Below are 14,931 nucleotides of genomic sequence, written 5' to 3' on the forward strand. Positions count from 1 at the left end.
GTTCTGGATTAATAATATGAAAACAATGGCTTGTTTTTAAGGAAATCTGAGGGAAGAGATAGTTTAATTACTTTCCAAGACATAGCCTTGGGAGATTGCAAGCCTTGAAAAGAAAAACTGTGTAGTGTGATCTTCAGGACAAGAAAGCATTGGGAAGTCAGGTGCCTAATCCAGTGGTCCTGAGGGCAGAATTCCTGGGGAATTCAAAGACTTTGTTTTCAAAGACTTTCTGACTGAGGGGATAGGGATCACACAAGTTCTGAAAGAAAGCTGGTGAAACTGAAGATGCGTGTCCTTCAAGCAAAGAAAACAGAACATATCGACCAAGTACACAGAGACCCCCAAAGTACAGAAGACATCAATAGCTATGGCAGCAATAGCTATGGCAGCTACTGATTAGGAAAGATAAGGAGAGTTGTATCTGGGGGCGGACAGAGATGACCATAAAGTTAAGATATCTATTCCAACTATACAAGGGGCTGTTAGGTAGCAACTAGGAATGAACGGCCAGAGGGGAAATAAAAGCAGGGCCCTTGTCATTATAATCAAACAAGGAAAAGAGGCTAGAAGCAAAGGAAGACAGGTCTCACCAGTTAACTGAGCAATCCTGAGCTCCGTTTGATAAGACTGCCAGGTGTCCAGAGCATTGCAAGCTAAATAACACAAGAGGAGGGAAGAGTCCTTGAGACTGTGCTAAGGAAGGGGCTCCTGTAACAATCTCACTAAGATTGCAGGGTATCCTAAACATCCCAAGCAGGAGGAAGGGAGTAGTCCTTGAGGTTCTGTATTGCGAAAGAAGGCCTCTGTACTCACTAAGATGAAGAGCTTTTACTAACTGAGAAAGAAAGTCTTTGTAGCTGTGTATTATTATAAAATTTAGAAGGGAAGAAGGAGGTGTACCTTTAGAAGCCAGCTGAGGTAGTTGGGGCATTCAGATTAGCCAAGTGCCCAATTGTAGCTTTTGCTCAAGCGTATAAATAAACTATTTGATTTCCACTATATGTTTGTCTCTCGCTTGAATTCCTCTCTTGTGATGAGACAAGAACCAAGGCAGGGAAAGAAGGCCTCCTGACTCAGATCTCTCTCTCTCCCCTTTGGTAACAAGGGGACCCAAAAAACCTGGGAATTTATTTATTAAAAAATTGTATATTTATTCTTACATATTTAAACTTCAGTCACCTTCAAAGGACTCTGCATTTAATGCAATACACCTATTGAGACTTTTTTTCCCACTGCTCAAAACAGGTTTTGAGCTTGTCGATGCTGACGCCTTTTAGTGCTTCTGCGGTTTTTTGTTTCACTTCTTCCACATCTGCAGAACGTTTCCCTTTGAGGACTTTTTTCATCTGGAGAAAGAAAAAGAGTTGCTTGGGGCAAGATAGGTGAAGAATAGGGAGGGTGGGGCACAGGGTCATGCCATTTTTTTGTCAAAAACTGCTGACCACTCAGGGGGGTGTGGGCAGGTACGCTCATAAATCCCATCATGAAATTGAAGGATTCTTCAAAAAAATTCACTGAAGCCCAACACAGCCTCTCACAACACTAGCTAGTACACTAATACAGATGGGTTCCTAGAACACTCACTTGGCGAGGAAGGCTGTACTACAAGGGGCCTACCCTCCAGAAGATAATTCTGGGGCTTTTTGGGTCCCCCATCACATCTGATCAGCACGGAAGCCCCACCTCCTGAACTTAAATTACCTTTGCTGAGAAAAAGGTATGGGGAATCAAATTTATCTAAGCATTTGCTTTAAAAAGAACTAGTTATTTGAATATTCAACTATAATAACTATGAAATCTATACCTGTTACATTCAAACTATAGCCCTTTGAAGGTGAATTTCAAGATTAAATATGTACTTTCTAGGTATAATTACATTATAGAAAAGAAGTATATAAATTTAATGAACAAAATAAACTGATGAACAAAATAGAAACAGAGGCATGGGTACATGAAATAGACATACAGTTGTCCGAGGGGAGCGTGGAGGGGGACCGGATGAAAGAAGGTGAGAGGATTAGCCAAAGAACATATATGCATAACCCATAGACACAGACAACACTGGGTTTATCTCCAGAAGAAAAAGGGGACAAGGCCTGTGGAGGTGGGGCAAAGCGGTGGGGGATAAGAACACTTACAATAATGTCAACAATAAAAATAAAGTGTAAAAAAAAGAAATATATAGTTAAAAATCAGATAACTTTTCTTTCTGGGTTTTTCATTCTATTTGCATTGTACCCTGAGCTTACAATCATTTCCATTAGTAAGATGCCATAAGATATGGGTTTTCTATTATTTATATATGAGAATAAAGGTAAATTCTATTACCAGTCACTCTTTTCCAACTGCCATGGCTTTGGCTCAGGAGAAAATCACTCTGAAAGAAGATCCTAGGCAGTTTTAATAGCTCTTTATAGACCTCGTAAGTAACTGAACCACTTTCTAGATATACCTATTAAAGAAATAGCCCATAAAGGTATATATGGTTAGGTAATCAACTGATGGAGGCAAATAATTTATTGAAACATTTACTATTTATTTTCTATACAGCTCTTTTAAACAGCCTGATTAATTTCCTTTATGATTTTACCCTTGAAAGTACACACTATTTTGTTCTTTGTCATTGTTGCATGACATTCCATTTGGCAGTCTGCTTATTTTTAGCCAGACTATCAAAGTATTTTTCTACTGGACTGTCACTGCACTTGAACTTGGAATCTTGTAACATGAGGAACTGCACTGAGGAAAAGAAGAGCCATCTAACAAATGGGAAATTATAAATCTAGACCAACCCAAACTTGCACTGGTAATTATTTTATATCCTTAAATCTAACATGGTTCAATAATAGTTGTAGATAATTAACATTTCCTTAGAATATCTGTTAATTTTTCCACGGATGATAAAACAATGTATTATACAAAAGTGCAGTGAAGATTAACTGAATTCAAAATAACTTTTTTGAAAAATCTTTATTTAGAGGAAACAAATTTCTTACAAAAATGTATTATTAGTTCCTAGGCATAATGTTGTAGAAAAATATTGTAATACTGCTGAATACAGGGATTTTAGAATTATATCTTAAGTATCTTGTATTTAGAATGTAAAAACTCTTTTCTAGAAACTGGAGATTGCTGTAATTAAAATGCAATTAAACCAAATGAAATAAGTCAAATATATTCTTTTATGTAAATATATTATCTTATATCAAATGGGTTCTTAATTACTACAATTCAATATGATTGCATTTTAAATATAAACATCTGCATTTTAAACTCACGGTAATTTAAATTAAGTATTGTAGAATTTAAAATAAAAAACAGAGCTTTAATTACTTCTATGTTATGATCTGTGTCTACATGTTGCAAAACACTGCTATAAATCTATTTCATTTCTTTTTAGATGAATGGAAGAAGAAGGTCAGTGAATCTTATGTTATTATAATAGAAAGATTAGAAGATGACCTTCAGATCAAAGAAAAAGAACTTGCAGAATTAAGGCACATATTTAGGTAAAGTTATTATTTCTTCGCATAAGTGTCTTCATTATTTATCTTGTTTTTAGGTATATCTCTATGTACTTAAAAATACAACCCTATCCAGTCACGTTCTATGTCTTAGAATATAAATTTATCCACTCTTGACCATTTATATATTCCTGAAAATGTAAATAGATTATATCCTTAAAATGTAAATTTTATACTCCCATTACTAAAATTTAAAAAAAAAGAGGAACCTAATCCTCGCTTTTGAATGCTGTTGCTGAAGCAAATAAACTTCTCTGTAATTAGGTCATTCTTGTAAACCACACCAGCAACAAACAACAAGATGTCTCTTCCGAAGTGGTGGTAGAATATTGACCACAGTGTTTTCTTTGGACTGCTAAGCTAAGTCAAATTTTAACAAACCCTCTGGACTCTTGACATTGAAAAGCTATCCTTGAATGGAACTGAGTATTACTCTGCCCCTGAAAAATCATATAACAATGAGTTATATTGGCTTCAGGCTTTCAGTGGGTTTCATTCCATGATAACAAGGGAAAAATAATCTGCCATAATGCCACAACTTTGGAAGACATGAAATGTTCAGAAAAGAGGGGCAGGACCCTGATACACACAAGCAACCTTTTGGAGAAATTGAACTTGGCATTGAGAAACTAGATGCATTTTGGGGGGTTAATTTAAGTTAGTTGCCTGACTGAGGAAAAGTTCCATGTAGGCCAATTAGCTCTGTTCACGTACAGCTGTGTTATTTATGTAATGCACTCGTAACAGAGAAACGCCCTCTACTTTACTTGGAAAACAAGTATAAAGCAATGACCAAATGACATTATATTTTTTTAAAGCAATTTCAGATATAGTAAACTTAGAAAACTGACATAACTGGCAAACAAAATTATCCATATATAATATAGTATATAAGAATTTGTCAGTGAGTTAATAAGGCTTTCATAAATGTCCAGTTTTATGGTTTGGGAAATAGCTTGAGTCTCCTGTTATTTGCCCCAAAATCATTAGCCCAGCATTGACACTCGGGGTTGATGAGAAAGTCTGGGTTGGGTTGACGATTGCAATTAGCATTGCACACTCAGTTATGGGGAAACATTTAAATTTTTTGTAAGATGTGACAGGCACTTTGGTGTAATAGATTTATATGTACATATTTATTTTGTTGGAAAAGAGATATGAGTATAGAACTTAATCATAAACCCTCTAGCTCTTATTAACTCAGATAAATAAGCTGAATAAAATGTGATTAAATTGAAGAGATTTTCCCCAAGTTTGTAAAGTCAAAACTTTGTTTATTTTAATCAAGGAAATATTGCTCAAATATAACAAGTTTAATTTAAAACAAAATATATCCTTTTAAGGATTAAGCAATGAGTTTGGGATTAAGGTTATTTTTCTCACATCTACAACAAGGAGCTGTTTCAACAGTTCCTGCTAAAACAGACTTTTCCTACATTTTCATCACATGTGATAGATGTGACCTCCTTTTTTGCTGATTAGTATTAGGGCCAAGAGGCAAGAATCAGTGGCAAGGAGATTAGAGTTCAGAATTAATTGTGCCAGGTGTATTTACGGTGCTAATCCAGGTACATGAAAAATAAAACATTACGTAATCCCCCCCCATGACCATGTATGGAAGATAACATCCCTGGTGGATAATGAACTAAGGACTAGAGACATTGTGTTCTCTTCAAAGCATATGGTCAGTAAGTTCTGGAACTGCCATTTGCACCAAGGCCTGCCTGACTCGATAGAGAGGGTTCTTCTTACTCTAGCTCCTGCTTCTTGCTCCAGGACTTCAAAATCTGGTTCAGGGGAAACCCATACATAAATAGTCCACAGAAGTCAGTCTATGAAGAGTGCCAACTAGGAGGAAACACAAGATGATTTTCAAATATTAAAATCAAGGATTTAGAGTCTTGATTAATTCATTGATTTTGAAAAGCATTCGAGATAAATGGTATACTTAAGTAAAGATATATAGGCAAGAATGGATGCATACCATGGACAGTCAAGAAGAGGCAAGAAAAACTAAGGTCCTGACCATTTTATGTAAGTTGAGTAAGAAAGCTCTGTTAATCAGTGTAAGGATTTTGCAGTCATGCAATCAGTTTTAAATCTAGTTTCTTCTATTTCTAAACTATGTATCTTTGGATAATTTACTAACTCTCCTGAGCCTTATTCGCATTTGTAAAATGAGGTTAATAACCTCACAGGGTATCTATAAAACAACGTCAATTAAATGCTGAGTACAGGGCCTAACACACAATAGGGATTGAATAATTGGAGGTTTCTATTACAGTGATTGATTGGAAAAACAGGGCAGTTTGAGAGACTGAAGACTTTATTATTGAGTGAGTGTAACAAATAACTTATTAAAAGTTAGAAGGTAAGGAAGTTAGAATAAAATGTTTTTATATGCTGAGGGTGTTTTCAAAAGTAAAAATGTAAAATGTTATTAAAACTTCAAAATGATGAAAAAATCTGAAATATAAATTTTAAATATTGTGATCAGGAGGGATTTAACAAGTTTTCAGACTATAGTATTAGAAGTCTCATCAAAAAGAATGTCAAATTCCCTGAGAATAATGGTAGAGTATTTTGTGGAGAGGACTGCAGCCTGGTGCTAAAGCTGTTAAGGAAGTTACGGGAATGTTCAGTTAGCCCGAATGATAATGATGAAGCTGAGAGGACTACCAGAGCCTAGAAACATTGTTTCTCCAGGCTAAGCACCTCCTACAAGTGGAGTAGTCGGCAGTGCCTGCTAAAATTTTAGATACCATGATTTCACCCCAAATGAATCAGAATCTTTGGCGATGACTTCCAGAATTTTTAACAAGCTCCCCAGGTAATACTTTTGTATGCTAAAAATGTACTTGTGCTCAAGTTTGAAAACTATACTTTAGAAAAATATCTGAGTTACACTGAAAACTCTGCCTGAGGCAATATCAGTGAAGGAATGAAGAACATGAGAACAGAAAGCTGGCAACTAGTATGATCTTCAGAGAGTTAATGGAGCAAACAAACAAACAAACAAAAAAAACAGAGTACTGTGTTTTGTCTGATCCCATCAAGGCAGATAGCTTCATCCGGAAGGAAAGTCAGCCATGCCTAGGGCAAATTTCACAGAATTTTTTTTTTCTAAAATAAAATGATGGATGACAAGGAAAGAAAAGAATGGAGTACTGAGAATGTAAATTGCCCCACTCACTGGCTCACACACAATACTTTTAAGAGTAGTTGGGAAGATAAAATATAATATTATATGAAGTCACATATAAATGAGTGTCTAGGACATTTTAGGTGTCAAATATGTGTTAGAATCTTTTTCATTCTCATCTTTATTCATGTCTTACATAATGTAAGGGGTACTTCTGTGATGAACAATTGTGTTATGCCGCCTGACACTGGGCTTTCTCTAAACATGTAGATCGCAGAAAAACTGTGTAAGGTCTCCCAAAAGTAGTTCTTAACATTAAAGTAAGAGGTGGGGCATCACTGATATAAATATAGGTTTGTCTGGGGGAGAGGTTTGGAGTTTTTGTTTTGTTTTCATTTGCTGACAATGTTCTTCGTGACGTTTATCGTAGGTATTCATTCCATTCATTAAAAGAGAATGTTCATACTATAGTGCACCAAGGCTTATTTCTGTCAGCTCAAACACACGATCTCTTAGTATAGTTTTCACCCACAATATAGTACAGAGCAATATAGCACTAAACATTAAAAAGACAAAAGGAACTTGCTTATGCCAATTTATAGCACCCTCGGAATGAGAGCTTGACATTAGAAAGAAAAGGAATGGGAACGGAATGTTCCATCATCTTCCACAATAAAGTTGCATTCACTCATAACTTTGGACATCTGTTGAGCTAATGGATGAGTGACAAGAGATGAGGAAGAAGAGCAGACAGAAGAAGAAAATGTAGAAGTGTCCATTGGTGTACCATTGTCTGATTATTTCTTCTTCTGTGCTCTCTCTGATCTTTAGGTATAAACTATACAATAGCACATAATTCATGGTGCTGTCAGTATCCATTTATAGGTCAACACTAGTATATGTGTCCACAAAAGATAGCCTCTTTACATTTTTAACTTATTTATATTTTTATTTTATTTGTGATACCTATTTGGAAGGAAAACAAACTAACAACTTAGTGCCTACCATATGCTAGGCATGCTACAAGGTATTTTAGTATGTATTAGCTCATGTAATCCTAAATTATACAATGATGGGTAAAAGTAGGTTAATAATAATATAAATAATACAATAATTAAGTAAATAACAATAAAAGAATAAACTGTTTCATGTACTCACAACTGTAAACCTATTTTTATCCACTGTTGTACATGTAAAGTGCTTTAGCACAGTGACTGGAACATGGTAACTACACAAGAATATTAATTAAAAGCTAATCATTATTATTTATATTAACAATCCTGTGAAGGAGATATGGCAATTGTCATTTTATACTTAAAGAAAAATGAGGCAAATCAAACCGGCTTTAACTAGGTTACACAACTTGTAGGGTTGTGCTGGTATTGCACCCGACTATACTTAATTCATAATGTATAATCTTTCATGATCTTTGTTCTCAACCTGGGGAATGGTAAAGAGAAATGTATTGGAATTATCTCTGAAAAATTTTCATTTTCCCCATGCTACTCACAATTTTCCTATATCCTGTGTAGTATCGCCGTTCCTAGGTGTGGGAGTAGAAGAATCTCTTTATGGCCCCACTTCCCCACTCACCGGCAACTAGTATGCCTCCTGGTGATACGTGCACCCATCCACGATTTTTGTAAAAAACTCACATAATGGCTTTCCACATGCAAGTTTTAAAAGGTTTCCAATTAAATTACTTTTTTTCAATATGCTTTTAAGTCATTAGAAATTTTAGAATTACGTTTTGCTAATGTCATTGGCAAGCTTGCTTTTTATCTGTTTGGTCTGTAATATGAAACTTGAACCTCTGTGATATTCCAGAGAAGTTATAATTTTCCTAGGTCATGTCTTGTCAACATAATCAAAAGAACCCTATTTTTTTCTCATTTTAATCTATTTTTGCCAATAATGATAACCTCTCATTTTGAAATTGATTAGGTCTAATAAATGGACAAAAATAGAAAATGCTCTCTTCAATGGAAGAGCAATTGCAATATTTAGAGAAAACTTTAAAAAGAGAGAGAGAAAAATGAAGGATTTTTCTGAAATGTAACTTTTTTTGTGTTTTCTCCCGGAGAAGTTCCTCTGGGCATAGCTACAACCCACTATACTTATCCTCCAAATGAAATATCTTCCTCAAAACTACTTTTTCAGAACTATAACCAATTATGAAATTTAGGTATTATAAAATGAATAGCTCCAGAAACATTGCAGGCTGACCTTATCTAAGAAGAGTGAAATTCCCAATCAAGGTGCTAAATAGAATATTTAGGGGGGAAATTTCATCTCAAATTAAAACAAAGTGAAAGTATTATTTGTTATGTTTGGTTATTACATTGTGCTAATTTGCACCTAAACAAAAAACAAATAACAAAAAGACCTCAAACCAAAAGCAGTTAATTCACTTTGCCTCAAGAGTGCCTACCTTTCAAATTGTTTTCTTCTTTGCCTAAGTAAAATTAATTACAAATGCAATTTTATAAGAATATCTTGTAAAAACCTGATGAAGCAGCTTGATTGCAATCTTTCTCTCTCTCTGTGTCTCTAGCTTACTACCTCACTCTAACTCTCCGTTACTGACGATTTTTCTGTTTCTCTTGTTTTGGGGGAAAGTCAATAGGAGCCACAAAGAATTAAACAAAAACTTGCAACAAATTGAAACTAAATTATCCATTTGGAGACTATATGGTTCATAACAAAATTTTACCTTCTTTTTGCCTTCCTGGCCTTTCCTTAAGTTTCAGCCAATGAATTAATTTTAGAAAGGTGTCCACCTATCTGAGTATTTTGGACAGAAATGTATTATATATTTTTTGGCCAATTGTTCAAATGTTATATTTTAATAAGTTTCCATTTGTGGTCATGTCAGATATTGTATTGAAAGGATGAGGTCATGAGAAAAAAGTTTAATTGGATCACAAAGCTGCATACTTTTCTGGATAAAAGGTAAAGTCTAAGAAAAGAGTTCATTATGATACAAAAAAGAAAGTAACCTTTGGGTACAGAACTACCACTTTTTAATGATTAAGGACTGAATTAGAAATGTATTTATAATAGTAACTTCATTTTAATTAGGAACTTCATTTATGCTCCAGCAAACACTATGAACTCATTAGGATTTGTTAAGTTACACTGTGGCGTGGTAGGAGAGGAAAAAATATAAGAGGAAATTAAAAAATAAATTGAGCATAAGGTATTAGAATACATAAGTGATGCTCAGTTGGGACGGAAGTTGACATACACAATTGCTTTAGAAGAGACAAAAGAAAAGAAAATGAATTATCTCTCCTAGGAATGATTGCTTTAAAATCTGAATATTTTAATTGTATGTATCAAAACAGAAATATTTGACTAGAAATTAATCGGAAGTGAGAATTAGGATTCAAGCATAGCTCCAAAGTAACTTTCTTTTTAAAAATTACATTCTAGTTATTAAAATTAAGATAAAAATTGTACTATAAAAATTGCACTCAACTGCCAGATATTAGGGAAGTTTATTCTCTGTTGGTTCATTTTGTTGACATTAATAGAAGTTGCATGAATACAAGGAGCACAGAATTCAAGAGCAGAACAAAAGCAAGAGGCAACCACTCAGTTTTGAGCAAGGAGCCCTTTAGGACTGTATTAAACTGAGTCACTTAAGAATGGTCAAGTCTAGTTTAAGACTCAGTCAGCTAAGAAATGATTGTTGAATAAAAACTCATGAATATAATTCATGCTTTCAATTTTTTAATGTACACAACAGACATTCACCTCATGTTATTTTTATTTTTAATAATGCAATGGATTTTAGTATCTTATATTTTCTGTTTATTTAATGTGTACTTTCTTTGCAAAGCTGATTGGAGCAGTAGAGAGTAGGACTAATACTAAGGTCAGTTGTAGGGTTTTATCTAGTATATGTATTTTCAAGACAGGTGCACTAAAAAGACTTAGGCATTATTGAGTAGTTTACATCCAGTAGAATAACACGTTGACTGCTGAAAACAATCTGAAGGGAGTGTTAAGAATCTAAGTGGAGCACACTGTTGGTTTTCAGTAGGTATGGTAGCAGACTGACGGAATGCCTTAGCAGTTAGATAATGGATCAAATCTACCTTCTCAATAAAATGATTTTCAGCACAACCTTTCTTTCCCATTTATACTTATTGTTCTTTGAATGTCTCCAGTGTTGAAAATGGTTTCCCTGTTGCATGATACTGCTGGACTTGTACCAAGAAAATGTGATTCTAGTAGTTGCTCTGATCACTGATATATATGCTAGGTGTCACAACAGTGAACTTGGTCATTTTTACTATTTCTTAGTTTTATTTTTTCAATAAAAAGCCAATCAATTACTTTATTACAGTTCAGTGTTTTCTTAAAATAAATATCATAGGATGTCAAACAGACAGCAAGGAACGAAACACACCCGTGAAGAGCACATAACAGGGTTCATGGGCCGTCTGTCCCTCAGCACCTCAGCCACAGCACCTCCCCTTGGGTTCAGGGCAGACCCACTGACCGACACCATGCATACACAGCTGTGACCAGCTATCCCCTCAGAGCCAGAGGACACTGGAGGATCTATGTCCCTTCTAGGCTTCGTACTATCTTTATCTCGCCCTCTCTCTACCTGAAACCGTGAGACAGTTACGCTCGCCTGATGTCCTCTCTACTAACCTTCTGTTTTGTGCCACAGTGCAAGATAGTTTCAAGTAACACTCCCAAGAAAATATGTGCAAAACTAACACGAGTGACTCCAGAATCTTCCAGCAGTCAGAGCAGCTGGTTGTCATGCAGGTGCCAGGACAGGGCCACACCGGTACCACGGGAACATCTGCTCTGGAGAATCGTAAGATCGTGAGGTGAACTTGGCCATTTTTAAAAAAGTGAAGACAAGGTCAGACATTTTCTAGAAGTCTGACAGAGAGTTACTGTGAGCATAAAACACTTATGTCTATAGAACTGGTTATGAAAATCAGGAAATTTTATAGGTCATCAAATGTAAGAGATCGAAGAAGGTTAAACTTGGTTTGAAAATTGTGCTAAAATTTTGGATCACAGTGAACTTGATAATAATAATAACAACAAAGTGACTATTTATGAGTAACAATCATGTGCCAGCTTCTGCAGCAAGTACTTAACCTCATTTATTCTTCACAACAATGTCATATGTATTATTTAATAATTTTATAACTAAATAAATCAAAGCTTGACGGGGTTAAATAACTTGTCCAAATATAAGGGGGAAAAACTACTTATAAGGCAAAACAGGATAGGATTTTAATTCTGGTGTAAAAATAAGGACCAAGATTTTAAGAATTACCTACACTGCTGAAATGACTTTTTCTATTTTCAAAATGTTAAAACACTGCAGATATTGCTAAATAATAGTAGACGCACACATTTAAAAATTAATTTTCTCAATGATTCACTGCTTCAGAGGAGCTCCCAAGCTCTTGCTTTTTTCAGTATTAAGTTTATTATAGTTGGCCAAAAGAGTGTTTCCTTCCCTGTTTTTTTCTTAGGCTGAAGTTTATATAGTTCTTTATTTAACAGAAGCCTTCCCTGTCTTTTCCCCATCCCCCAATACTTTGTTTTCTGTCTTGTGATCTTATTGTATGTTTCATTTGCTGGATAATGGAAAGGCTAAGAAAGAAAAAGCCAAAACAGCTTAAGAGCTTCTGAATCATTGCCAGTCAGCATCATCGGTTGCTTAGCCACAGTTTTTTGTTTTTTGTTGGTTCTTTTTTTGTGTGTATGTGTTTTTAACTTAAGGACACTGATGTCCTACACACTTTAAGAGAAAAATTCAGTCCACCCAGCTTTAAAATCAGGTTCAGCTTTTTCAGAAAACCTGTACTATTTGAAATCATAACCATTTAGAAGACCTTTGTGAATGCATTTCCAAGTGTGGGCCACTGGGTGCTCTTTGTTTAGTACTTTTTATTTTGACTAATTTCTCCAAGACCTCTAGAAGAAAATTGGCTTTGAGAGGTTAAAGGTTAGGCTCAGAAAAGGCCACACATTTCCAAGAATCGTGTTATTTAGTCAAGTTACTGCACACATAAAATTTATTTATAATTAAACTCATTTTAGGTAGACATTTAACATAGTGATATTTTCATCAGAAGTAACTTTTTTTCTGCTGTAAATTGAGCTGGGAAAAAGTTCAGATAGAAGTGAGTTCAATTGTTAACTTTTTTTTTTCATGAAATTCTGGGCTCCTTGCTATATTATGTTACATTTGTAAAAATGATTTGTTGAAGTTAATTTTACTTCTACAAATGGCATTGTAAAACAAATTGAGGTATGTCAGTCAATATGAGGTATATTTGTCAAGAGTATGTCTGCGGACTGCTGTGGGGAAGTTGAACAAGGAAAGCAAAACAGTTAGGAGGATGGAAAAGTTCTGGAAAATTCCCAAATCTGTGAAAACAACCAGTGGGCTTGCCACTGCCTAATTAAAGCATTTCACTGAGATCCTTCAATGTACCTAGATTTAGAGACTCTTTTTAGTAGCACCTTGGATAATTCCACCCTTTATTTTTCTATTTCAAAATTCTAATAGCTTTTGAATTTCTTAACTGGATGCATTGATGATGATATTCTGAATTTACAGTACCTTTTAAATGTAAGTATGTTACAAATGATATGGAAGTCTCACTTACCAAAGACTATGCTATCTCACTAAAGCTTCTAGCCATTTAAATAGGCAGGAGGCAGCTTGAAATTGACCCGGGAGGCCAAGGATATGATCTCGTTTCTACTGAAAAATGCTCTGGGATTACCAATGACCTCAAGAGGTCAATAATCTTAGCTTTACATTCTTTTTCAAAGGCTATGTATGGTTCTCCAGGGCCCTCCCATGGCAGTGGTCTTTGTTCAAACAAAGGCAAGGGTTTCATTAATTAAATCACTAACTCTAGTCCTCCTCTCACCTGAGACCGTGTAATACTACACTATCAGAGTTTAGACCTTCTTTGTCTGTGAAATCTGACCCAATCAGAGTATAAGGCAATTTTGCTGCAGGCAGATTTGTAATACATTGCAATTGTATCTCTTTGTCAAATCTCTGCTGCTTTTTTTCTTTTCTTTTTGGAGTGAATTTCTTGAATTTTCCATAACTATGGTGTGAAATTTTGAGTGTGAAGGAAATACATTTACTTTCAAATATCTGTGCTTTCTATATATACAAAAATTTTAATTTATTACATTGCCTTGATCCATTAAAATTTTATATACAACACAGAACTGTGCATGAAAGTCTTTAACTTAAATGTTGTCTCTCAATCTTTCAATATTATTTTCTCTTGATTTTAATTATTATTCATGGAGAAATATATTCAAAATACATTTTCTAGGTACACAAGAAACCTAGTGAAGATACACTTCTGAATTTATAATAACTTGATTCCCTTTCATAATATTTCAAGTGACAAATAATAAACTAAAAGATGAGATTTGTTATCATCTATACATTTCTTTTCAGCTCTGATGATGCCTTCAGTAAAGTCAATTTAAATTACCGCACAGAAAATGGACTGTCTCTGCTTCATTTATGTTGCATTTGTGGAGGTGAGTGCTTGAAACTCAGTATATTATAAACTAGTTTTATATTTATATATGTGGATGTACATATAAATACATATATGTATTTATGTATACATACATGTAAATACACAAATATATACATATATGAGTATAGCAATGGTGATTTGAGCTGCTTAACAGTCTGCAAAAGAATTCTATTAATAATCAATTTTCTCTTTTGTTTTGCCCCTGCAACTCTGATAACCTTCAGTTGACAAAGTGAGTACCAGGCAGATATCTCAATTGATTTAGGTCTGAGTTTAAGTTTTACTGTGCTTCTACCCTGAACCAAGTCACTTGGCTTCCTAGGAAATCCAGAAAGCATTTTGCAGTATTCACCATGCTAGTGAGGGGTTACGTTCGATTCAGAAGAACTTAAAGCATTCCCCAAAATATCATCAAGCAGTTGCTTCATAATCTGCAATAAGATATGAGGAAGGTAATATTGTACATGCCAAGGATAAAATCTCAAAGAGAAGATTGATAAAGGGAAGATTATGAGTTTAATTTGGTTTATGTTTTCTTGTTTTGTTCATTAACATATCCCAAACACATAGGATGGTGCCCTGCATATAGTTAGGTACTCAATAAACTTATTTAACTAATGAGTTAATAGTTAATATTTATTTTTGTTAATTCAAACTAGTATTCATTTAACACACCTTCTTAAATAAAACACTAATA

At 34.6% G+C, this 14,931-nt stretch overlaps 1 protein-coding gene across 1 annotated transcript in view; it reads left to right on the plus strand.

Moving 5' to 3' along the window:
- The first annotated feature begins 2,766 nt into the window (after window positions 1-2,766).
- Window positions 2,767-14,931, plus strand: part of TNNI3K (TNNI3 interacting kinase) — a 294,113-nt gene continuing 281,948 nt past the window's right edge. Inside the window, exons 1-3 of the mRNA XM_054566852.1 lie at window positions 2,767-2,806; window positions 3,401-3,509; window positions 14,147-14,232. Coding sequence (XP_054422827.1) covers window positions 2,767-2,806; window positions 3,401-3,509; window positions 14,147-14,232 — 235 coding nt within the window. The remainder of the gene's footprint in view (window positions 2,807-3,400; window positions 3,510-14,146; window positions 14,233-14,931) is intronic.

This window comes from Pteronotus mesoamericanus, unplaced genomic scaffold (assembly GCF_021234165.1).
Source record: "Pteronotus mesoamericanus isolate MK-2021 breed Mesoamerican mustached bat unplaced genomic scaffold, CSHL_Meso_final contig_181, whole genome shotgun sequence".
Classification (NCBI taxonomy): Eukaryota; Metazoa; Chordata; class Mammalia; order Chiroptera; family Mormoopidae; genus Pteronotus; species Pteronotus mesoamericanus.